This window comes from Vidua macroura, chromosome 9 (assembly GCF_024509145.1).
Source record: "Vidua macroura isolate BioBank_ID:100142 chromosome 9, ASM2450914v1, whole genome shotgun sequence".
NCBI classification, from domain to species: Eukaryota; Metazoa; Chordata; class Aves; order Passeriformes; family Viduidae; genus Vidua; species Vidua macroura.
The window spans coordinates 22,610,819-22,633,736 of NC_071579.1; the positions used below are offsets into that span (position 1 = coordinate 22,610,819).

General features: G+C 54.2%; 1 protein-coding gene across 2 annotated transcripts in view; it reads left to right on the forward strand.

Annotated features, from left to right (window-relative positions):
- The window catches only part of IPO13 (importin 13), a 31,530-nt gene that overhangs the window by 7,616 nt on the left and 996 nt on the right, over positions 1–22,918 (forward strand). For both annotated transcript variants that reach the window (XM_053985059.1, XM_053985060.1), the window contains exons 2-18: positions 2,031–2,767; positions 8,146–8,286; positions 8,439–8,580; positions 9,543–9,709; positions 10,068–10,188; positions 10,491–10,638; positions 10,788–10,969; positions 11,842–11,868; positions 12,521–12,655; positions 12,888–13,031; positions 13,419–13,499; positions 14,087–14,224; positions 14,299–14,395; positions 16,226–16,278; positions 22,417–22,483; positions 22,651–22,709; positions 22,827–22,916. In XM_053985059.1, coding sequence (XP_053841034.1) covers positions 2,031–2,767; positions 8,146–8,286; positions 8,439–8,580; positions 9,543–9,709; positions 10,068–10,188; positions 10,491–10,638; positions 10,788–10,969; positions 11,842–11,868; positions 12,521–12,655; positions 12,888–13,031; positions 13,419–13,499; positions 14,087–14,224; positions 14,299–14,395; positions 16,226–16,278; positions 22,417–22,483; positions 22,651–22,709; positions 22,827–22,916 — 2,529 coding nt within the window. The remainder of the gene's footprint in view (positions 1–2,030; positions 2,768–8,145; positions 8,287–8,438; positions 8,581–9,542; positions 9,710–10,067; positions 10,189–10,490; positions 10,639–10,787; positions 10,970–11,841; positions 11,869–12,520; positions 12,656–12,887; positions 13,032–13,418; positions 13,500–14,086; positions 14,225–14,298; positions 14,396–16,225; positions 16,279–22,416; positions 22,484–22,650; positions 22,710–22,826; positions 22,917–22,918) is intronic.

Here is a 22,918-nt window from a genome sequence, read left to right on the forward strand (position 1 = left end):
GGGGAAGGATGCTGGGCTAGAAAGCACGCAGAGGGCACTGCTCGTTTCACTTTATGACAGTGCCCAGCAAGCAGGGAAGGGAAAGAGTGGGCTGTCACCATTCTGGGAATCTCAAGTGAGATTTATTTGTGAAGAAATATAAGCAGCAAGCTCTGATGAGAGCAAGAGATTGAGCTGGTAATGGTTGGGAGCTCCAGCTTCAGCCCTGCTGCAGGATGACTCAGTCCTTAGCAGAACAGCAGGGGTAGGAACCAGGTTCCTACCCCCAGGAGTAGCTGAGCTTTTAGCACATCTGCAGCTGCTGCTCTATAGTGAAGTAAATTGGTGCTTTGCTTGGAGGGGATGACAGTGCTTACCTCTGCCCCAGCAGCTGATTGATGCTTCCTGCATCCAAGTCCAAAATAACTGGGAACAGAGCAAAGGTTTGGCTAACTACTGAGAGCTCGTGGTCTCCCCTTGGCTTGCTCTGTTGGGATAGATTTCTCTCTCCCATGTCCTGCTTATGTAGGGTTAACCTTTTCTGTGTCAGGATAGATGCTTTAGTGGGTCAGACGCTGTCCCTCTGCAGCCCATGTTGGCTGACTCCGTCTCATACGTACTTCATAACCTCTTTCTTACAAAGATCTTTCTTACAAAGAGAATATCCTCATTTTCCCCTGACACAAAGTCTTGAACAGCGGTGATTCAAATTATGGCCCAGGCAATGCCAGCTCTGTAAAGTTCCTGCCATGTTGTCCTGCTCTTCGGTCTCATGCTGGGAAGCAGCAGGAGGCACAAGCGCTTGCTTGGGAAGCTTGTTCCTGTGCCCCAAGCTGCCAGTTCTGCATGCTTAAAAATAGGGTTTAAATCCTCTCCTGGGTACAGGAACCACAAGAATTTCATAGAGCTTTTTAGTGGGGGTGGCGGGGGGGAGGCTATTTGAGACCTGGAGCCAGGGTGGGGACACAAAAAAATTCTCTGCACCTGCTGCAGTCATCCTCTGATTTGCTGATGGGGTGTTACGGGTGCCTGATTGCCCGACAGGTGCCATGGATTTTCCTTGCTCCTGGCGTGTGCAGTCAGCAATTTGAAATGAAATGTGCTGTGCCAGGCAGAAATCCTCACTGCTGGAAGATGGAGTTCAGGCAAGGGGTAGTTATTCTTCCTCTCCTTGTGCGAGGACATCACTGGTTGCTGGCTGTACCCACTCGGGATAAGTAGCTAATTAAAGTTGGGCTTCATATCTGTATAAAATTCCTCTGCAAATAAAGCCTTGTAGCCTGTGTGAAGCTGTTCGTTGGATCTGAGCTATGCAAAGCAGTAATTAGAGCTCACAAAGCTGCAGGAGCAGGTAAGTGATGTTTCCCTTCTCTGTATGGAGAGATGGACTAAGCAGCACTGGACTGTCACAGAAAGCAGTGGCAGAGGCAGGACTGGATGCCAGCTCTCTTGGTTCAGCTGTAACTGGGTGGGTTTGGGAATATTTTGAAGGCACTTAATGGAGAGATTAATCCCTGAACTTAGTGACTGTGGGTTTTCAGGACTCTGCATAACCTGACAGACAAAGATCTGCAGTGGCTCTTGCATTCCATGGACTCATGGACGCAAGCTGTGGACCATGGCACCTTTCAGAGAGCAGGTGTGAGTGGAAGGCAGGACTGCTGGTCAGCCATGTCCTTTACAGTCCTCATGTGGAAGAAGGGTCCTGTGCCCACCCCAGTGATGGCACATTAGCAGGGAAGCAGGCAGATTCAGCACATGTGAAGGTGAAGATGGGAAATTATTAAAGAAAAGACATTTCTAGAGTGAAATATGAGAGGAGGGGAAGGATGCTTTGCAGGTCCTCTCCTGCTGCCAGATCACTCTCACTTCACTGAGAATGGGAAGAGGGAGGCCAGCTAACACAGGCTGTGCTGGGGAGGGGGGCTGTGCAGGGCAGCCTGGGTAGTGGGCTCCATCCTAGTGAGCCTTCCTGGTAAAGCCTTTCCCAGGCAGGGCAGGCCACAGTGGTGCTCCTCAGCTGCTCTAGGGTGTTTCCCTCTCTCTTCCAGGCTCTCCATCAGCTGTATTATGACCCAAACATCGAGAACAAGAACTTGGCTCAGAAATGGCTGATGCAGGCACAGGTGTCCCCCCAGGCATGGCACTTCAGCTGGCTGCTTCTCCACATGGACAAGGTGCCTGAGATCCAGTACTTTGGTGCCAGCGCGCTCCACATTAAAATCTCCCGTTACTGGAACGACATCCCGACTGACCAGTATGAGAGCCTCAAGTCGCAGCTCTTCACCCACATCACGCGCTTCGCCAGCGGCTCCAAGATCGTGCTGACCCGGCTCTGCGTGGCGCTGGCCTCCCTGGCGCTCAGCATGATGCCAGAGGCCTGGCCCTGCGCTGTGGCAGACATGGTGCGCATGTTCCAGGCGGAGGACTCCAACGTGGACGGGCGGGCGCGGTGCCTGGCGCTGCTGGAGCTGCTGACCGTGCTGCCTGAGGAGTTTCAGACCAGCCGCCTTCCGCAGTACCGCAAGGGCCAGGTACGCAGCGTCCTGGCGCAGGAGTGCGGCTCTGTCTTCCCTTTGCTGGAGCAGCTGCTGCAGCAGCAGGACTCCCCGGGTTTCATCAAGCAGAAGGTGCTGAAGTGCTTCTCCAGCTGGGTTCAGCTGGAGATCCCGCTGATGGACTGTGAGAACCTCATCCAAGCAGCTTTCACCTCTCTGCAGGACCCAGAGCTCTTTGACACAGCAGTGGAGGCTGTGGTCAATGCCATTTCCCAGCCCGATGCCCAGAGGTAAGGGCAGCCTCTCCTGTGTGCTGCAGGCTGGTGCTCCTGGACATCAGCAGGGAAGCAGGGTGGGAAGGAGAAATCCCAGGCTTTTTTTCTAGCTGTCGTTGGCTCTGAAGGTAATGATGACAAGGTTTGGAAGTGGGGGAGTATCAAAAGCAGTTGGAAGCTGTTGGTTTCTCATTGTTGGTCCTGGAAGGCTTTGCACTATGGTTGACTTGTAGGAACCATGAAGTCTTGGGCAGCTGCAGCCCATGTCCACACTGGCCTCTGAGGCAGACAAGGATACATGCTTCTGGCTCCTCGTGTCAGATCTTGCAGCAGCCAACCAGAGAGCAACTGCCTGACTCCTGCCAGCAGGAGCTCAGAGACTTTCCTCTGCCTTGTGCTGCTGGTGCAGCCAAGGAGCCGATTAAATGCAGAGATAATAAAACCAGAGCTGTCATTTTTTTTCCCTCCTCTTGGCTCCAGCAGCTTGTGCCAGCCAAGGACTCATCCTTTGTCTGTGGCCATGGCTGCCCTGGGAGCAGCTGAACTGGTCCTGCTGGGGCTGCGCTGTGGGGCTCCGAGCTTGTCTGCTTGGCTGCATTGCCTGAGCTGCTGTCAGCTCTTGGGACCAATGCCTGCAGAAGGGACAGTACATCTCCAGTTCCCGTGGCCACATCCCTTCCTGGCTGCTTAGCAACCTTCCCCTGAAGAGGAGGGTTTCCTTGAAGGCTGAGCTGAGCTGCTGCCACTGTGCATGCCCTGTGCATCGCTGCACATCGCGCAGGCTCCGACTCTCTGCAGCGGTGGGAATGATGCTGCCACTGCAATTGTGAGCCCTGGTCCTCCTCTTGGTTAAGGGCAGGGGCAGCCTGCACATTCCCCAGCTCTAGGACAGCCTGGGGCTGTCCTTTTCAATGACAAGGAGTGGACTGCAAATCCTGGTGCACAAAGGGACCCATCAGGGTTTTAATGTGTTGCTGGATGGAGTGAGGGGTTGCCTCATTTGCTAACGTTTAGAAGGTGACCAGAAGCTGTTTTTTCTTGTGCCTGGCAAAGGCTGTGAACCTGCTCAGCCCCTTGTAGCAGGTCTGGGGCAGAAAGTGAGAATGTCTGAGAAGGTCACCTGCAGTTCTGAAGTGTTGGACTCTGTCTTCCTCTTTCCATTTCCCTTGAGTCTCAGAAGTCCCTTGGCCGTGATTCCATACCTTTGTGCAGATGCCTGGCCCTGCAGTGCTGCTCTTTGATTGCATTAAAAGGCTAAGTTTTCTGTTGAGCTTTCAAAGTGAATTGTGGAGAGGTGTGACTGACAGTGGGGTTTCCTCTCTGCTTCTGTGCTAACTCTGTCATGCAGTTTTTGTCCCCATTCAGACCCATGCTGGCAGCTCCCTTACAGAATTTTCACTACTTGTTCTCCATCCTTCTTCCTGGAGGGATCATCCATGCAGAGCACCCTCCTGTCTGTAGGCATGCAGGCAGTGGCCAGGACAGGGCAGGCAGCTGGCCTGAAAGGCTATGCAGTGTGTGAGCCTGGTGCAGCTCCTGCCCTGGCATGTGGGGACAGCGGGGGCATTGTCACAGGATGCCCTGCCAGGCGGCGTGTGGTGTCGGCTGCTTCCCAGCCCTGGTGGGCACTCTCCTCCCCTTTGTTTCTTGTGTCCACTATAATGTGTTCTTCCTCCTGCTTCCCCTAGTGCCAGCTGTCCCACCCCTCTGGCTTTGTCACTCAGCCAAAGTGGATCCAGCTCTTTCCCAGAGCCCCCAGGGAGTCTCCTGACCTTTCTGTCTCTTATGTTGATAGTCTGGGAGATCCCTGCTGCTTTTCAGCTGCTCTCTTCCTCCTTGATCTCTCACCTTTGTTTCTGCAAGGCCCTTGGCTGGAGGCTTGGAGCATTCTTGGCACTGGGCTGCTGGCATGGTCCTCTCCAGAGCTTATTAGGGCATTGCTCCATGAGAGGGTTAGTCTTGGGGCTCACCACTTTGCCATGGGTTCCCTGAATGCCTTCTACACTCTGTCTTTCCCCTTTGCTCTCTCCCAGGTGTCTTCACTGACGTTGCTGCAGAGGTGATCATGCAGGTGTGCTTCTGCCACCAGCAGAAGTCCTAGTGGCTCATGAACTTGGCTTCTGACTTTGAGGGCTAGATAGTTTCTTGGTCATCTTCCCAGGGGAGTACCACCTTGCAAGACAGCTCTCCTGCTGCAGCACCTGTGTCCACGTGGCCCTGGTGCTGCCTCGCTCTTGGGGAAGTCACTTGTGCTGGCAGCTCCCATTTCCCTGCTTGCAAGGAGCAGTGAGTGGTTTCCTGCCTCTGAGGTGTTACTAGAAATCATGCACCAGAGATGTGTAGGTGCAAAGTGTTTGATCTCTACACCTGCCAGGTGGGTGGGAGCCCTGTGAACCCAGAGAAGAGGATGTGCTGCGTGTTGCTGGAGTCTTGATGCTGCTCCTCTGTTAGGACATGGCATTCCTGAGAAGAAACCTTGGAGGCTGGGCCAGGAGCTGGAACTGGAACATCTCTGAGCACACCTCTGCTCTTGAAGGTGGTGGGAAGCTCCTGAGTTGCGGGAGGGGAGGAATGGAGATGCTGTTACATCTCGTTTACAAAGGAGAGGCTTGGGCTGTATTTTCCATCTCATTTGAGGATTGTCCCCTCAGCTAAATGGGTCAGAGAGCTTGGCAGCATGTGCTGCAAGGGGAGAGCTGACATGTGATATTTGGCCACTTGGCCATCCTGTAGGGATGGGTAGCATCAGAGTGGGGTAGGGACCTCCTTGTGGTGTTTGCCCATGTGGGAGTTACGGGGCGTGGATGTTGGACCCTGAGCCTCCTCTCTGAAAGCAGCAGGGTGTTGCTACAGTGCTGGACCTGGCAGGACTGCAGGTGACCGTAGGGGGTTGCCTGGTGTCTTGCCTGCCATCTCTTTCTGGTCTTGGCACCTGGTGCTGAATTTTTGAAGAGGAATGTCACTTGAGTTTTCCAAGAGCTTCATTAGAAACAGGTTTTTAATAAGATTGGGTTATTATCTCATCAAGATATGGTTCAGATTTTGGATCAGGAAGGATGAGGTTGTCCCAAATGCCCTTATCTTACCTCTACAGGTTGTCCCCTACACTGGTGCAGTTTGCAGAGGGTTGTGGGAAGAGCAAGAGTGGGTGCTGGTCCCACAGAGGGAGCTGCGAATGCTGCAATTCCCTGGGCTTTGAGAAGGGACTGGACAAACTCATGAAAGCAATATTTGCTCAGCTCCTAAATACCAGGATAGCAAATCTTGCTCAGGAAGGCTAAGACAAATCACTGGAGGGAACTGCATGGGCAAGAGTCACCGTGTGGCTGCCATGTTCATATACTCTTTCACAGGCATTCACAGTTTTTTGGCTGGAAACAAGCTGGGCATCCAGGGCCTCTTCTGAGCTGGGATTGTTTTGTCTTCTTCTGCCTGACAGTGGTGCGGGGGGTGGGAAATGGTGGCTGGCAACACCTTCTGGGGCAAGCTCTGCACCTGGTCAGGGTTGTGGCATCAGCTGGTCCCTTGGGCTGGAAGGCAGCACTGACCAGGTGGAGTGACCTGGGGCTCAATGCTCCTGCATATGGAATAGAGCAGCTCAGCTCTGGCTGACTTGACCTCAGGTCTTGGGTGACTGGTTAAAATAACTCATCTAGAGCAAGCATTTCCCTCCTGGCTAGGGACCCTTGCATCTAGGATGCCCTTATGTCTGCAGGACAGTTAGCAGAGCAAGGTGGTGCTCAGGAGATGTGGTTCATCCAACATTTCCTAGAAGTCTTCAGTAATATGGGATTGCAGCATGGAAGCAAATCTAGGTGGTTATCTCTGTTGGCTGTGCAGGGATTCCAGAAGATCAGTTTAGCTCCAGGGACTGTGAATATTTCAAGGTAAGCAGCAGAAGCAGCATCCTTGTCAGAAGAAGTCATAAAAGTCACAAAGCCATAAAAACCTCCCTAGGGTAATATGAACCCAGTGTTGTGGAGGAAGCCTGGCTTTGCCTTACCCTGGAGCAGTGGAAGGTTCCCTATGGCTTTTTGTCAGGGCACTGCCCTAGCTCCCTTGGGCCTACCCTGCATGCAGCATTGGTTCCCAGGGAAAGTAGCTATTGAATTTCCAAATTCTCCATCATCACATTGTTCCCATGCTGCCACATGCATAACTCAGAGGCTTGGAAATGGTTTATGCAAAAATAAACCCTTTGCCATGTGATTTTCTCTGGGGGAGAGGGTGAGAGGAGGGTGACCCCCAGCAGCACAGAGGGAATGCTGGGATGACAGCTGGGATGTAGACACCTTGTTTCCTCTGTCTTCTCGTGCTGACCCAGAGAGAAAGCTGCCACCACCAGCACAACTCTGTCCCTGCACTGGTGGCATCAATGGCTTTGTTCTCTTCTAAATCATCCATAGCAAAAGCCATCCTGCCACTCCGGAGCGGATGTGTGGCTGTTCTGGTGTCAGCACTCACATCTCTTCCCCAGGGTGGGCACAAGAGAGCTGGAATCATGTATGCCTCCCACTCCAAGCATCCTTAGCCCCGCACCTGCATGTAGGGGGCGGGCAGAGAGCACAGGCTGTGGCTGCAGATAACACGCCTGGGTGGGCAGGGAAATGGCAGGGAAAAGGCAGGCTGCTCATCAGCCTCCAGCACGGCCTCTCTCCGGGGGCCCTGGGCTGCCTTTCACCTTGGCTGCCTCCTTCTCGTTGCCTTGGTTACCATCCCTTCCAGGCAGCGGAGGGGAGGCTGACGTGCAGGATGGGATGTGGGAGAGCAGTGCTGCACTGGCCTGTGGCAGCCCGGGATGTGCCAGGGGACCAGCGCGGTCCCTGGGTGGGACTCCCCAGCGGTGGCTGCCCAGTTCATCCCAGACACTGGTGCACAGTCTGGACGTGCCCAAGCTGGAGAGTCGCGTGGTTTCCCACGGGCAGCTTGGACTGCCTCTGTGCACATCTGAGGGCGTGGTGGGAAGAGCCCTCAGGTCTGCCCTTGCTGCTGTTCTGCTCCACATCGATGCTGCTGTGCGCAGGCACGGCTCACTCAGAGCTGGTTTGTCACTGGCAAGTTGGAGGTGCTGGCAGGTGTGGGTCAGTAGAGGCAGGGGTCCACACTGTGGTGCAAGGGGGTTTGCCCAGAGCTGATGGCCACTGGCTCAGCACTTCACTTGCAGAGGCTCCACTGCAGCAATGCTAAGGGCTGCAGCTTTTGTCCTAATGCCACAGGCTGCAAGGAGAGTTCATGTAAGCAGTAAGGGCTCCTGGATGCATCCCATTGCACAAAGCAGCCTTCAAGTAGGCAGAGCTGGGCAGGAGCCCTGGGAGAGCATCAGGAGGGATGGATGGCATAGCAGCCCATGCCAGGGAGGTGATGCCTGGCACTGATTCAGGCTGTGCTTGCAGGTACGTGAACACCCTCCTGAAGCTCATCCCGCCCGTGCTGGGGCTCCAAGAGCAGCTGCGCCAGGCGGTGCAGAGCGGGGACATGGAGACGTCGCATGGAATCTGCCGCATCGCTGTGGCCTTGGGGGAGAACCATTCCCGGTGAGTGCTGGGGGTGGTCCCTAGGAGGGGGAGTGAGCTTGGAGCAGCCTGCTGTTCCCCACATCCTGCTTTGTCCAGGACCTGTCCTGCACCCAGTGACATGTGTCAGGGCAGAGGAGCTGGAATCTCTGACCATGCTCTCTGCTTCCCAGAGCCCTCCTGGACCAGGTGGAGCACTGGCAGAGTTTCCTGGCCCTGGTCAACATGATCATGTTCTGCACTGGCATCCCTGGACACTACCCCGTCAACGAAACCACCAGTTCCTTGACCCTCACCTTCTGGTACACGCTGCAGGTCAGTGACTGTTGTGGGCAGCCTGCCTCCAGGCAGGGCCAGAGGCACCAGTGCGTGGAGACTGGGTCTGGCCTGGATTTAATTGGTCCCAGGGATTTCTGATGTCCCCACTCCTTGGCTTGCACTTGCAGCTAGGGCAGGGCACATACCTAGGAAATGCTGGCCCCGTGGCTGACTCTTTCTGCCACCAGTCCTCCTTAGAAGTGTGAGCCATCCTTTAAGGGCCTCATTAACAAAACTAATTAAAATTCCATGTTATTTTTTTTCTTCCCAGCAGCAGACCTGGTTGTTTAGCTCCTTGCTGCATGCCTGCAGCAGGCAGGAATGAGAGCATAGCTCTGCTGGCTGCCCAGTGTGGGGTCCCTCTCCCAGGGTCAGTGTTCCCTGGATCAGCAGAGCAGCCCTGCCACACTGTGCTCTATTTTTAGCTCCCTTTCATCCCTCAGCTCCCTTCCTCTGCAATCCAGTGTGGCTTGGCTGAGCGTGGGCAGGGAGGGGAGCGAAGTCAGTGCCGTGCCAGCAGCTCCTCTGCTGCATGAGGCCAGGCTGAGGCTCCCATGACCTCTTGCTGCTTCTCCAGATGGGTCTGAGATTACAGATGCATGCAGGAGGGTGCTGTGCTCAGTCAGCTCTCTCACAGCAGTCTGAGGCACGCATGCTCCTGGTGTAGGGGTGCTCCCAAGGATAGGACATGGCAAGACACTGCCACCCCCTATAACAATGCTGTCTGAGATTCCACCCAGCTTCTGGGGCTTCTGGCATCTTGCCTCCTGATAATGCTGCCACTGCAGAAGGGCACAGCATCAAGTGAATCTTAGGGAGCTGGAAATGCAGCCTTCCAAGGTGTAACAAGTCCCACCAGCCCTGGGAGATCTGCCTGAGTCCCCTATGCAGCAGGTATATTAGCTCTATTTTCCTTTCCCTGCAACACCTGATGTGCTTATTCCTCCTCCTGCCTCCAGGATGATATCCTCTCCTTTGAGCCAGACAAACAGGCAGTGTACCAGCAGGTCTACAGGCCTGTCTACTTCCAGCTGGTGGACGTGCTGCTGCACAAAGCCCAGTTCCCCTCCGATGAAGAGTATGGCTTCTGGTCTTCGGATGAGAAGGAGCAGTTTCGGATATACAGGTACAAGTTAGAGATCTGGATTTGCTTGTCAGGCAGGTGAGGATGCAGGGGCAGCATTCTGCCACTCTGGAGACTTGAGTGCTGTATATGAACCAAGGAGGGACACAGAGGAGATTTCTTCCATCAAGAGCTGTTTTGGCTGTGGTGGTAATGTGAAAATGAGCTGTTTGGCTCATTTGGCAAAATTTTGGCACAGCACCAGTTACTCTGCCCAAGAGGCCATAGGATCACGCCATTGGCTGGGACAGTGTGCTTGTATGAGCAGTGCCTGTGTCCTGGAGAGAAAGTGATGTGTCCACACGTGGAGCTCTCTGCATGGGTTGGGGACAGCGTTTGGAGACACCCGTGTTCTCTGCAGGGTGGACATCTCTGACACGCTGATGTACGTGTATGAGATGCTGGGTGCCGAGCTCCTGAGCAGCCTCTATGACAAACTGGGACGTCTCCTGACCAACACGGAGCAGCCGTCCACGTGGCAGGTGAGCAAGGGGACCCAGGTGCCAGGCTGACAGCTACCAGCCCTCAGGGACCTGTCCTCACCGTCAATGAGGCACTGAAAGCAAAGGGACATGACAGAGGTGAGGAGCATGAGCACCTTGCCAGCGCACAGTCTCTCTGGGGTCTACTGTGGAGAGGAATAGGTTTTCTGCCTCCCTGTCCTTCGTTCTGCCAAGGGATCAGCCTCTTCAGTGGGGGTGCTGAGCTGGTGCCTGGAGCTGGGGCAGGGTTGGGCATCAGGGGTCAATGCATGGCTCTGACAGTGCTTCTCCCACCCTGGCAGCACACGGAGGCCTTGCTCTACGGCTTCCAGTCCATTGCTGAGACCATCGATGTAAACTACTCCGATGTGGTGCCTGGCCTGATCGGCCTCATTCCCCGCATCAGCATCAGCAACGTGCAGCTTGCCGACACCGTCATGTTCACTATCGGTGAGTGGGCTGGGCTGGGGAGGGAAAGCCCCCTGAGACCACATCTGCCCAGCAATACCAGTGGTGAAAAGCAAAGCTGGGCATCGCAGAATGCAGAGAGCAAGAACCTGTGGTGCAGTCCTGCAGTCTGACCCCATCCTTGTATGCAGGATCCCTGTCCGAGTGGCTGGCTGATCACCCTGTCATGATAAACAACGTGTTACCACTGGTGCTCCAAGCCTTGGGCAACCCTGAGCTCTCCATCTCCAGTGTCTCCACCCTGAAAAAGATCTGCCGAGAGTGCAAATACGACCTGCCACCTTATGCTGCCAACATTGTCGCTGTGTCACAGGTAGGAGCTGGATGCAGGTGGACGTGTGGTGGTGACCTGGGATGTGCTTTGTGCACGCCTTTTCCTTTGTGAGGATCATGACAGGGGGACCAAGGAGCAGCTGAGGGTATCTTGCTTGGTGTACATTTCTTGCCTTTTTTGTTCACAGACTAGTAAACCCATGTGGCAGGCCCTGTGTCCTGCTGTAAATGTAGAAATAGCAGCCAGTGACAGACACGACTGCCCAGGGGTCTGCTGGGGTTGTACGTGGGTGTCTGTTCTTCCCCCCCCAGGGTTTTATTTGCCTTGTTGGGAACAGCTGTGTACCTGCCATGCTGCTAGTGCCACTGCTGGGCATCTTGGAGGACAGTACCCTGGTGTTCAAGCCTCTCCTTGGAGCCTGAGCTGATCCCTGCAGTGCTGGGGCAGCTTGTCCCATGCTCCTTCTTGACTCTCAAGATTTGGGGCAGATGGGGCTCAGAGTCCCAAGGCACTAGGAGAAGGGCTGGACTTGGGCAAACTGCCAGGACATACATGGGAGGAGAGAGGTGAAGGGCTCTTAAAAGCATCTCTGCTTTTAGAGCCTGGGGAACACTGTCACTGGAATAAGGAAACCCTGGCTGAGGTTAACTTCTTGAGCAATCCTGCTGCAGAACCCATCCAAGCCAGGAGCTCCCCTTGCTGGGTGGCTGAGTGGGCTGGCTCAGGGGACAGGAATTTTAGTTCTTGCCTGTGGCAGGTTGTGGGAAGCACACGATGTTTGTGCCCACACTGGTGTTAGTTGTCTTGACCTGTGCCAATCCTACCTCCTGTTGTCAGTCCTGCTGCCTGGAAGGGAAGGGCCTTTCTGCAGCACTCACCCTTCTCTTTTCCTCTCCCTTTCCCTTTGACAGGAGGTGTTGATGAAGCAGATTCACAAGGTAAGAGAGGCTGACTCACACCTCTGCTGGTTCTCCTTGCCCCCCATGCCCCCTTAGTCATGCTCAGCTGAAGACACAAAGCTGTCCCCAGAGGAGAGCCCAGCACTGCATCCATGGTGTGCAGGATCAGGAGAACCTGCTGGCTGCCTCTCACTGCACTGCTGGGCTTCACTTCACCCACACAGGCTGGGCTTGTGCTGGGAGGGTATGTCCCCTAGAGAGGGAGGAGAGTTCCCAATCTCTCCAAACCCAAGGACACCAAGATGACAGGCATGTTTTCAAGAGGAAAAAGGGAGATAAGCGTAGGAACTGAGCCCCAGCCTTTCCTGTGACTAGGACGGGGTGGCTGTGACAGGCTGTGCAAAGAATGGTGTGTCAAGTTAGGGTGAGTGATGCCAGCATGGAGATCTCTGGACACCAACAGATCTTTCCTTGGCAGGTGCTGGGAAGAGGCCAGGTGTGCTGAAGCCAGAGCTCCTGTTCCCTGGGAACAGAAGCTGTTAGGGAGCTGTTCCCCTCTCCTACAGTGACATGCACCTAGAGGGACCCAGATAGAGCAGCTGCAGCACACCCAGCTGGGACCCTGGCAGCTGTCAGAGCATGGGCTGTGGGCTAGCCAGTGACCTGCCCTGTTGTGTCTTCTCTGTCCCAGACAAGCCAGTGCATGTGGCTGATGCAGGCTCTTGGTTTCCTGCTTTCTGCACTGCAAGTGGAGGAGATCCTGAAGAACCTGCACTCCCTGATCACCCCCTACATCCAGCAGCTGGAAAAGCTGGCTGATGAAACGGTGAGTGCCTGTGTGCTGCCTCCATCCAGAAGTGGTTTCTCCTGCTGGCTGTAGCCCTGGGGCTGCTGTGCTGAAGCAGCACTCTTAAACATGGGCTCAAGTGAAAGTGCAGTGCAGGGAACCCCTCTCTGGCACTTTGCCTCTGCAGTTCTAGTTCCTCAGCATCCCAAAGACATGAGTATGATTGAGCAGTGCAGTCTGTGTCATACTTTGGCTTTATTTTCCCTGGCAGCCCAATCCCTCCAACAGGCTGGCCATCATCCACATCCTGGGCCTGCTTTCCAACCTCTTCACCACCCTAGACATCAGCCACCATGATGACGATCACGAAAGCACCGAGGTCAAAAAACTGCCAGTGCAGCAAGGACCCAACCCAGTGAGTAGAGTGATAGCTCTAAGTTCTCTGCCCAAAGCCTCACAACTCACTGCAGGAGAGGGGGGTTAATGGAGAATGCAGCATGTGCCAGCAAGATGGTAGCACTAGTCTGTTCCAGCTAAAATAGCTCCTTCAGCTCATCCACCACTCCTGAGGTGGACAGAGGTGACTTGCCTCTTGGATGCCTCTTGGTTAGGTGCTGCTCTGGAGGATGGCCTGGGTGCTACCTGCCAACTGTGAGCAGTGCCAGGCTGCTTCAGAAAAAAACTGTCCAGCTTTGGAGAGGGGTGGTGCCTGAAACTTTCAGTCCAGTCCATGCTTAGTCTTGAATTTCCCCTTCCAGTGCCATGGGGGCCAATTCTCTTCAGTGTCTCTCATTCCTTACAGGTGGTGGTGGTTCTGCAGCAAGTCTTCCAGCTCATACAGAAGGTTCTCAGCAAGTGGCTGAATGATGCCCAGGTGGTGGAGGTAACCAGGCTTCACTTGTATACTGCCTGCAGCTCTGCCTGTCCTTGCTGACCTGAGTGGGGGACAGCAAAGGACAAACTATGGGTGATGGCCTGTGAGAGGGATGTCTTGCTGGGTTATCTGGACTAGGGCCGCTTGCTGTTACCAGCAGCATCAAGTCATTCTTGTCTGTCTTGTTCCTCCACCAGCTCTGCTTCTCTCCAGTAACTGAGGTCCTGCCATGAGCAGGGAGGTGGGATCTACCCAACCTGTGTTCCCTAAGAGAACAGCTCTGTTCTGAACTGGACCTGTATCATCTGGTGCTTGTCCAGTTTGTTCAGTCCAGTCATGCCCATGTGCAATGTCCCACCAGCCATTTCTCCCTGGCCCTTGGGGAGCCTTCCTGCTGCGGTGGGAAGGGCGTTTCCTGGTCACTGAGAGCATCCTGTGCTGCAGGGCAGGCCACCAGTATCAGAGCAAGTCTGAGCCCTTTGCCTGGCTGGTCCCTGTCTCCAGTGCCAGCTCTTTGCTCTCCTGGGACCCATCCATTAAGCCCTGGAAGAGGTCTCTTGATGCCCATTGCTCATGCAGTCCCTCTTTTCCCACAGTCTGTCTGTGCCATATTTGAGAAGTCTGTGAAGACCCTCCTAGATGATTTTGCCCCCATGGTGCCTCAGCTGTGTGAGATGCTGGGGCAGATGTACAGCACCATACCCCAGGTCTCTGCCATTGAACTCACGCGGCAGGTATGGAACTGTGCTTGGGAGGCTGGGGATGTGCAGGGTCAGCAGAAGCTTCAGTCCTTTTCTCTCTTTTGCAGCTGGTTCACATCTTTGCCCATGAGCCTGCCCACTTCCCTCCCATCAAGGCCCTCTTCTTGCTCGTTACCTCAGTCACACTGACCCTGTTCCAGCAAGGTACGTAGGATTAGCCGGTCTCTGCGCTCGGGCTCTTGTCAGGCTTTTGCATGCATGGAGTCTGGAGGCGTCTTACCAGGAATGGCTGTTTTCACTCCTAGCTAAGCTAATTGGGGCCATCTCTGTTTCTTGGATTCATCCCAGCCCCTGGAAGGTGGGTACCTTCCCTGCAGGCAACAGAAGCAGGAAACCCCTGGGTGCCATGGGCCTCTGTACTGTTACAGCAACCCAGGCTGCATATCATGTGCAGCAAGGGTCAATCTGGAGCTGCAGTCCAGCTTGGCAGGGAGGCTATGACCACAGGAAGATCTCAGGGCTTCTCTGTGGTCCGCTGCTGCTTGTAGTGGCCTGAAATCAAGCCCTCATATGAGCAGGAGAATGTCTGTGTGAACAGCTGGGAGATTACTTTTTCAGAGTCACTGGTGGCCACCGAGTCCCTGCTGTGATGCTGAGGATGCTGATGTTCTCCTGCAGGGCAGGGGCCCCTCTTTGGCTCACTGCCCACCCTACAAAAAGCAAATGGGGTTAGAACAGGCTCCTTTGTACCATGGCTCCCCTCAGCATCTTAGTGACCTGCCCTGTGACAGAGACAAATGTACATTGGAGCTGCTTGATCTGGTCCTTCAGCATTACCACATGCGGCCCTCAAGGGGTCTTATCCTTTGCTCACAGCTGGGTGCCAGGTAGGGTGATGCTGTCCCCCAGCTCAAGGCTCAGAGCTCTCTAGAGAGGTGGGGGGAGAGACATGAGGAGCCCTGCTTCATCATCACATCACGGTCCAAGCAAATCCCACTGTGCTGAGGTGTCACTGGGGTCAGTGACAAGCAAGCCAGGCTTCCTCGGATATCAGGTCCCCGCTCGTGCCAGTGGCGAGTGGATGTGTCTGTGCTGGAACCCTTTTTCCTCGGTGCTGGGGAGCTGGTGATGCCTCCAGGCAGCAGCAGGCATGTCTGCAGGAGCAAAAGGGAGGGGACAGAGCCCGAGCTGTGCCAACACTTGGATGCGAGCTTTGCTCAGGCAAGTGGCTGTTCAGCTTGGTGTGTGCCCAGGACTGTCCCCTTGGGTGGGGGGCCAGCTCTGAGCCCACGTGTGGCAGGAGAAGGGGGGCATGTCTGAGCCTACGAGGGCCAAGAAGTGAGTGTGCACAGTCAGATGCCAAGGTAGGCTGAGTGGTGCTGGCACAGAAATCTCTGGGCACTGAGCTGCACTCTCCCAGGAGAATGCTGGAGGAGACCTCCAGGAGAGTCCTGGACTCGCTGTCCTGGAGAGCATCTGGGAATGGGGTGGGAGGGTGTCTGTGCCAGAGTCTCCTGAGCAGCTGACGCTGGTGACAAGCATGTGCACGCCTGAGCCCAGCCAGGCCTGTCAAGCATTTGCTGAGGTGTTGTCGTTCACTTGCAGTTACCTTCCAGGACCAAACAGTGCTCTGAAGACACCTGCTCAGTCCCCACAGTGCAAAAGCTATAATTCTCCTTGTGGAGATGGTGCTCAGATAGCCCCTGCTCCTCCTTCTCTTCCCCCCCAAGGAAACGAAGATCTCCTCCTTGGCTCTGCAGCACCCAGGTGCTAGCTGGAGACCCTGGGGCTTTAGACCCTTTCCTTTGCAGTTTCTTTCTGTTCTTGGGTTCTCCAAGTTTCATGATTTTTTGTATGTTTTGTTTCTTTAACTTGCTTCAAACTGCTCATGTTGCCCATCCCCTTCCCCACACACCCCTTCTCCCTTACACTCCTGTTTTCACTTGTAAATTCTTTCTGTATCACATAACTATATGATGTTGAGTTGCTGTTTGTATGATTTTTCTCTTAAGTTACATCTTTATTATATTTTAGGGCCCAGGGATCATCCTGATATTGTTGATTCATTTATGCAACTCCTGGCACAGGTGTGTTTTAGTTTCTTATTCATTCACTTTCTGTTCTCTCTCTTTCTCTTTTTGATTCAATTTAAACCTATTTTTAGCTTTCTGTTGACAACGTTTTTTTTTCCTTTTAGTTGAATATCGAGTTTCTCCATCTGTTTCCGTGGAAGTTGAAAACAAAACATTCTCCTTTAGTTCTGGGTTCACACCATCCCCAGGGCAGTGCTCTCCTCTGCAGGCAGCTCCAGCTCCCACCCCCTTGCTGGGCTGAAGCTGGCATGGGGTGCTTGGTGCTGCTGCTGCAGTCACCCTTGGGTAACAGACAAATTAGAGCATTAAGTGGATGCTTTCCAACCCATTTACCGGTCCTCTGGAGTGGGGACAGGCTGAGCTGGCTGCCCTGCCTGTGGGCCAGTGGGAGGAAGCCCCTGGCCTCAGGAGCAGGCAGCTGCCAGGGTTTGGCTCTGAGCAACGTGCTTGTGGTGGCGTCTGGATCTGGCAAATGCCACATTGCCTCCTGCCCCAGCAGCCTCTCCGGGTGGTGGCAGTTCCTGTGCAGGAGCTGCTGGCTCAGCGGCGCATGGGGACAGTTTGTGTTGACATGGCAGGGGCTGCGGGCTGGCACGTGGGCTGGCACTTGTGTCACTGCTGTGGCAGTGGGCAGGCAGGGCCAGTGCTATGCTGTGTGTGTATATACACCTGCCCAGTGTGCTCCTCAGCCCCCCATGGCCCTTAAGGGAGAAGCCCTGATGTCCTTGATGTACCCAGTGTCCCTGTCAGAGATGTGTTCCCTGCCCACCTACCCACAGGGTGAGTCTGTGGTGAGGAGGGGCCTGGCAGAGTTGCTTTCTGCTCTGTTTCTGTGATGGGGAGACCTCTAACCACACATGCTGGACCAGTGGCTGTGCAGGAACATTCACCCAGGCTCCTCCCAGAGCTGTGATCACCCTACCCTTGCTGACAGCCCTGGGAGGGTGCATGGCATGTCCTGGTGCTAAGCTGTCAGACCCCTCTGATCCTCCCATAGGTTTTGAGAGTTGGAGTGGGCAAGGGGGCTGCACCTGACCTCCCCCAGGCAGGGTCTTCTCCTCACAGTTCTCACCTTGATGCCGAGAGCCTGCTGAGACCCATTGCATCTCAAAGCCATATTGCAGCCTCTTCCTCCCTCCTTTTCACCATGAAAGACGTAACATAATCAAGACTATCAGACTTCTGCTCTGCATTCGGTTTTGGAAGCTGTGACCTTCTAACAAGGGTTTTGAACATGGGAGGGTGGTAAATGGGGTCTGTGCCTGAGGTTCTTGGTGGTGTCCTCAATGCTAGCAGGATCTCCATGTGAACACTGTGCCTAGTTTGGGGCACAACATTTCTGTAGATTGGTATCAGAGACCACAGAGAAAAGCATATGGGAAGATGTCCACCTTGTACACGTGGTGGGGAGGAAAAGCTGATGGGAGACTGAAGAGCTGAGTGAGTCTTGGAATGTGTAAAAGGTAATGTGCCAGTTGTCAGTAAAAAACCCTTTTCTGTTCTCCTTGAGTGGAACAATCAGTAATGGGAGGAAATCATGGTAAAGGATCCAGGTCTGGCAGAAGAAAGTCTTCCTAAGAGGGCAGGGAAGCACTGGAAGATCCTGTGGGGAGCTGTTGTTGCATGGAGTTCTTGAAAGGACCCAACAAGCCCATTGCTCTTGGAGAGTAGGTAGAAGTGATCCTGCCGGGGTGTAAGGGATTAGGTGACTCTGAAAGACTCTCCCAAGGCTACTTGTTTCTTGCATTGAAATAATATATGCAATGAAATATTGCATTTCTCTCTGGCTTGGGTTCCTCCTCTGTGTCTGGACACAGAATATTTATGCTTTCTTGGAGAGAAAAGTGCAACCATGCTGCGCTTCTGTGCTGCACACAGTGGGGTTTACTGTGAAACCAAACACCGCCCATCCAGCGTGCTGGGAATCTGTTAAACACTGTCCTTGTGGGCACTGCAGGCAGTGCTGGGGCAATGTGCTGGCATTGTGTGTGGTTCTCCAGATATCCTTCAGAGGCACTCCTGCAGCTCAGAGGCTCCTACCTCCATGTCTTCTCCATCTTGGATCACTGTGAGACATCTGACATCATTCTGCCAGCCTGACACCGCCCACTCAAGACCTGTTTTCCTGGACTTTGTATTCCTGAAACCCCATGGAGACCAAAGGATCCCATCCTTGTCTTCTTTTCATGCACAAAACTCAAAGTTTCCTCTTTCTTGGCTTGACCTTTCTCAAAGACTGGTGATCTAGTGAGGTGCTTTAAAACCCATCAAGAATTGACCTTAGCATCCCTGATTGACTCGTTGCTCTCAGGACTTTGAGGGCTGCCTGATGGCAGAAATGAGTCCAGCCTGTCCTCTTCCAGAGGACCATACTCTGTAGTGATGCTTTTGAGGATCTGTAGATTGGAGAATTAAATTCAGAGGGAACTGCAGATCTGTTCAGGTCAGATTTTTGTGTGGCAAGAGCTATGTTATCACCCAGCCCGCTCTGCATGCAGACCTCTTGGCAAAGTAATGCATGTTCTGGAGCAGCAGTGAATTTGGACACAAGAGTGTGTCAAGGTGGAAACTTTCCCACTTCCCTGACCATCTGTTTTTGTGGTTGATCGCCTTGGTGGAAATACCATCTTCTCTGTTTCAAGTTTGTGTGGTTTCTCCTTTCAGGCACTGTTTCTGCCCTCTCTGCCAGCAAGTACTGTCCCACCTTCTGATAACTCAGGAGAAGCTCACAAGGCCTGCATATCAGCTCTCTGTCGCCAGCACACAGGGAGCTATCTCTGTCACAGGATTCCTGCTGGCTTTATCTTTGGGCTTGGTTGCAGATCATGGAACTGCCCAGTTATTGCAGGTGATCCTTTTGCCACAATGTTAATTGGCAAACCACTCTTGATGATGGCAATTGGCAGTCCAGTCATGATCTTGATGGCTGGCTGATCAAGGGAACTGCTGGCTTAAACCAAATGACAAAGTATCACACTACTCAAGGATAAAATAACCAGTCTGCCATAAGTCTGCACAGAGCAGTGCCAGCATCCTGTTCTCAGCTGCTCCCTCCTTCCTTTCTCAGCTGCTCCCTCCTTCCTCTGCTGCATGCTGGGATCGGTGCAGAGCATTGCTGCTGCAGTGCCCAGGGTGAGCAGCCCACCTGGAGGGCGTGGGGCTCAGTTCCACCCAGGCAGCTGGAGTGCCTCTGCCCAGGACCACACGGCCATGGTGGCTGGGCCTTGCACCCAGGTCTGCATTGGCAAAACCAGGCAGGTTCTGAAGTTGGGGAACCAGTGGGTCTCACATGTGTGCTCCTGGTTGCAGGTAGGATTTTGGGACTCTCCAGCCTGCCTTTCCACCTTATCCACCCCACCCCAGCAGGGCTTCTCACTTGCAGACCTTGGGAGCATTTTGGTGACTTCCCTGACAGATCTTTGGGGCAGTCTGGGTGTGCGGTGCCTCACCGGGCAGAAGATGCAGGATTGACCTCCTGTGATGGCACAGACAGTGCCTGGCCAAGCACAGCCAGCTTCATCCCTCACCTCCCTCCCTTCATGGTCTGGTCCAGGCTGCATGCAGCAGTCATTGAGCTCTCCACCTCACCTGCTCCAGCCAGGCTCAGAGAACCCTATGGAGGACATGGGTTCAGCATCCCCATGCTGAGGCTCACTGCTCCTGCCTGGCCAGCCTTATGGGCCCTTTTCAAAGCAAGAGGCTCTGCTCTACCAGGTGTGGGGTCTGGGAAGAGACTGGATACTGGGCACTAAGGCTGTGTGTTCTAGAGAGCTGCAGAAACTGGCGGTGCAGTCCCTACTGTCCTCTGTCTGCTGGAGGAGTGGGTGTCCCTTCCATGCCTGTCTACTTATGAAGAAATAGGCACAGAAGAGCCTGCTCTGGTGGTCTCTGAGCTGCTGTGGAGAAGAACCCAATGTTCCCTCAATGCTGTCCTGCAGGACAGTTCTTGGAGAGTGAGTGCCTATCTCTGCAGTGGCTGCTCATACAGAGGATATTGAGAGGGACATTTGAAAGCATTTCAAGACCCACCCCCACATGAGCAGAGGTGCTCTGGCAGGAGACAGGGAAGATGAGCTGGCAAGAAGGGGTCCTAGAGCTTGAGCAGGGTTCCTGGTGCTAGGAAAGAGTAGTTGGACATACCTGGTGTTGGGAAAGAGTAGTCAGACGTACCTGGTGCTGTTTTCTTATAGGAGAAGCTCCAGAGGGCCCCATCTTGTGGGGGTAAAAAGCATCTCTCTTTACATTAGACATATGTATATGTACCCAGGTCTGCACTGGGCTTGCACTCTGCTAACTGTCCTTTGGGAAGGAGCTGTCCCAATGCTGACATGCTTTTCCCCATGGCACTGATGGAGCGAGGAGCAGATGCTGCAGTGAATCTGCGGGAGAACTCGGGGGGCTCTGCCTGCAGCGGGTCTGGTTTGGCTGGGAGAAGCACCCTGCAGGTAGGTGGGAACCTGAGCGCACTGGAAGACTCGTGCCAAATGGAACACTTGTAGCATGCAGGACTCAGGTTAAAACCCATGGACGGGCAGGGTAGAGGAACTTGCAGCTGGGTGGTTATCATGGGAGCCAGCTGCCCTTCAGCAACATGCTGCTGGGGGGAAAGGCTCATAGTCCATGCTCTGGAGATCACAGTAGGGCCCCAGCAGGGGTAGTGTCCCAGGGCTAAAACTTTAACATCTCTTGCAAGCATTTGTCCTGTATGGGGCCAGCTGAACAGCAGCAGCCTTGATGAGTGAATATGTTCCTAAACCATTGCTCAGCCAGCAGTTCACCTTCTGATGTTGGTGCCAGTGCCTCAGGAGCAACGGTGCACAGCCTGTATATACACACACAGGTATAACGTGGCCCCTGGTCGCCCCATGAAGCTCTCTGCTTGTATCCAGCAGGGAGAGGTACCTGCAGTCGTGCCTTCTCCACCTGGTACAGCGATGCCTTCGGTGCCCAAAACTGAATCCTCTTTTGCAGTGTGTGATAGAAAAGGCCAGAAAAGAGATGGAGTAACTGAAACCTGCTCCTCAGCTTCTTGTTTTCCAGCATCTGCACTGGGCAGATGGCTCTGGACTCTCCCTGGAGAAGATGGGGTGGGAATTAAGTCTCTTTTGCACCAAGGAGAGACCACAGGGGCAGATGGCTGTGTGTCCTGGGTGCTGTTGACTGAGAGCTGTCCTTGCTTTTATCCCTGGGAAAAGGCTCAGAGGGCAGCAGTGGCCTCACACAGAGCTCAGCCCAAGGGCTGCCTGCCCTGGAATGCTGCTCTCTGAGCTCCAGGCACACAGCGGGGCTGCTCCAGTGCTATGGCTGCTGTCCCTGGTGTTGCAGTGACAGCAGGGCAGGAGGCATGGCTGCCATTCCCAGTGCTTTTCTGCAGCAGTGGGTATGGTTGTCAGGGTATGGATGTGGCTGCCTAATACAGCAGGGCTCACTGAGGCAGGTTGGAAACCCTTCCCATTGAGTGGAGGGTGCAGGCTGAAACATTTCCACCCAGTAACTGCTCGGTGCCAGCACCAGGGGGACTAAGTCATTGCACAAGGTACCACAGCTCAGGGTGTCTCCAGCAGCAGTGCCTGACCTGCACAGAGGCTGGTGGAATCATTGTGTGGCATTAAAAAAAAACAAGCTTTCTTGATCTCAGACTTGCTGCTCAGGAACTGCTAAGAAATGTTGGCATCTCATCATCTGGTGCAGTCTGGGGCTACTGCTTGAACCAGTTGCTGTGACCCCAGGGATGCCAGCATCTTCAGGAGAGGAGCAAACTACACGGGTGGCTGGTCTCTGCTGAGCCCTGCATGGCTGTCCTTGTCCTGGGAGCGGTGCTGCTGCCTGATCTGCTCTGATGGGACAGGAGCCCTCTGTGTCTGAGTGTTTGCACACCACTGTAGCACCTATCCTCAGGTCCTGGGGTCAGCAGATCCTGGGCATAGCAAACTGCCTGGCTGTTTGAATTATATTCTTGGGGAGGGGTAAAGTGATGGTTTCCTGCTGTACTGTGTGAATCTGCCCTTTCCTGGGGGTGTGCTCAGGTAAGTGTGTGTCCAGGCAGAGGCTGTCTGGGGCACCGGGTTCCTTGGAGGCTTCCTGGCTGCCTCTGCAGCGCTGGGTTCATGCTGCTGTCTGTGTGCCTTGCAGGCTCTGAAAAGGAAGCCGGATCTCTTCCTGTGTAGCAACCTGGATGTCAAAGCAGTGTTTCAGTGTGGTGAGTACCATGGGCATGGGCATGTGTTCCAGATCACCCTGAGGAGAAGCCAGCCTGCTCCTCCTGTAGAGCTGGGTGCAAAACAGCCAAGGGTTGGGGACCACAGGGCTGATTTGGGATAACCAGGGGGTTTTCTGGCTGCTAACCTGAGTAAATTTTGCCTGCAGGTGTCCTTTCACTCAAGTTTCCTGAGGCCCCAACAGTCAAAGCATCCTGTGGCTTTTTTGTGAGTATGATGCCATTGTGGAATCCTCTGAGAGCTGGGAGTGGGGCTGAGGTTGGGCAGGGTGCTGCAGTGTGGAGCCTGTGCTGGCACTGAGCAAGCCTGGCCTCTGTGTTGCAGACAGAGCTGCTGCCCCGCTGTGGAGAGATCGCCCCGGTGGGACAGGTCGTGCATGAGAATGGCAAAGCGCTGCTGCAGGCAGTGCTGGAGGT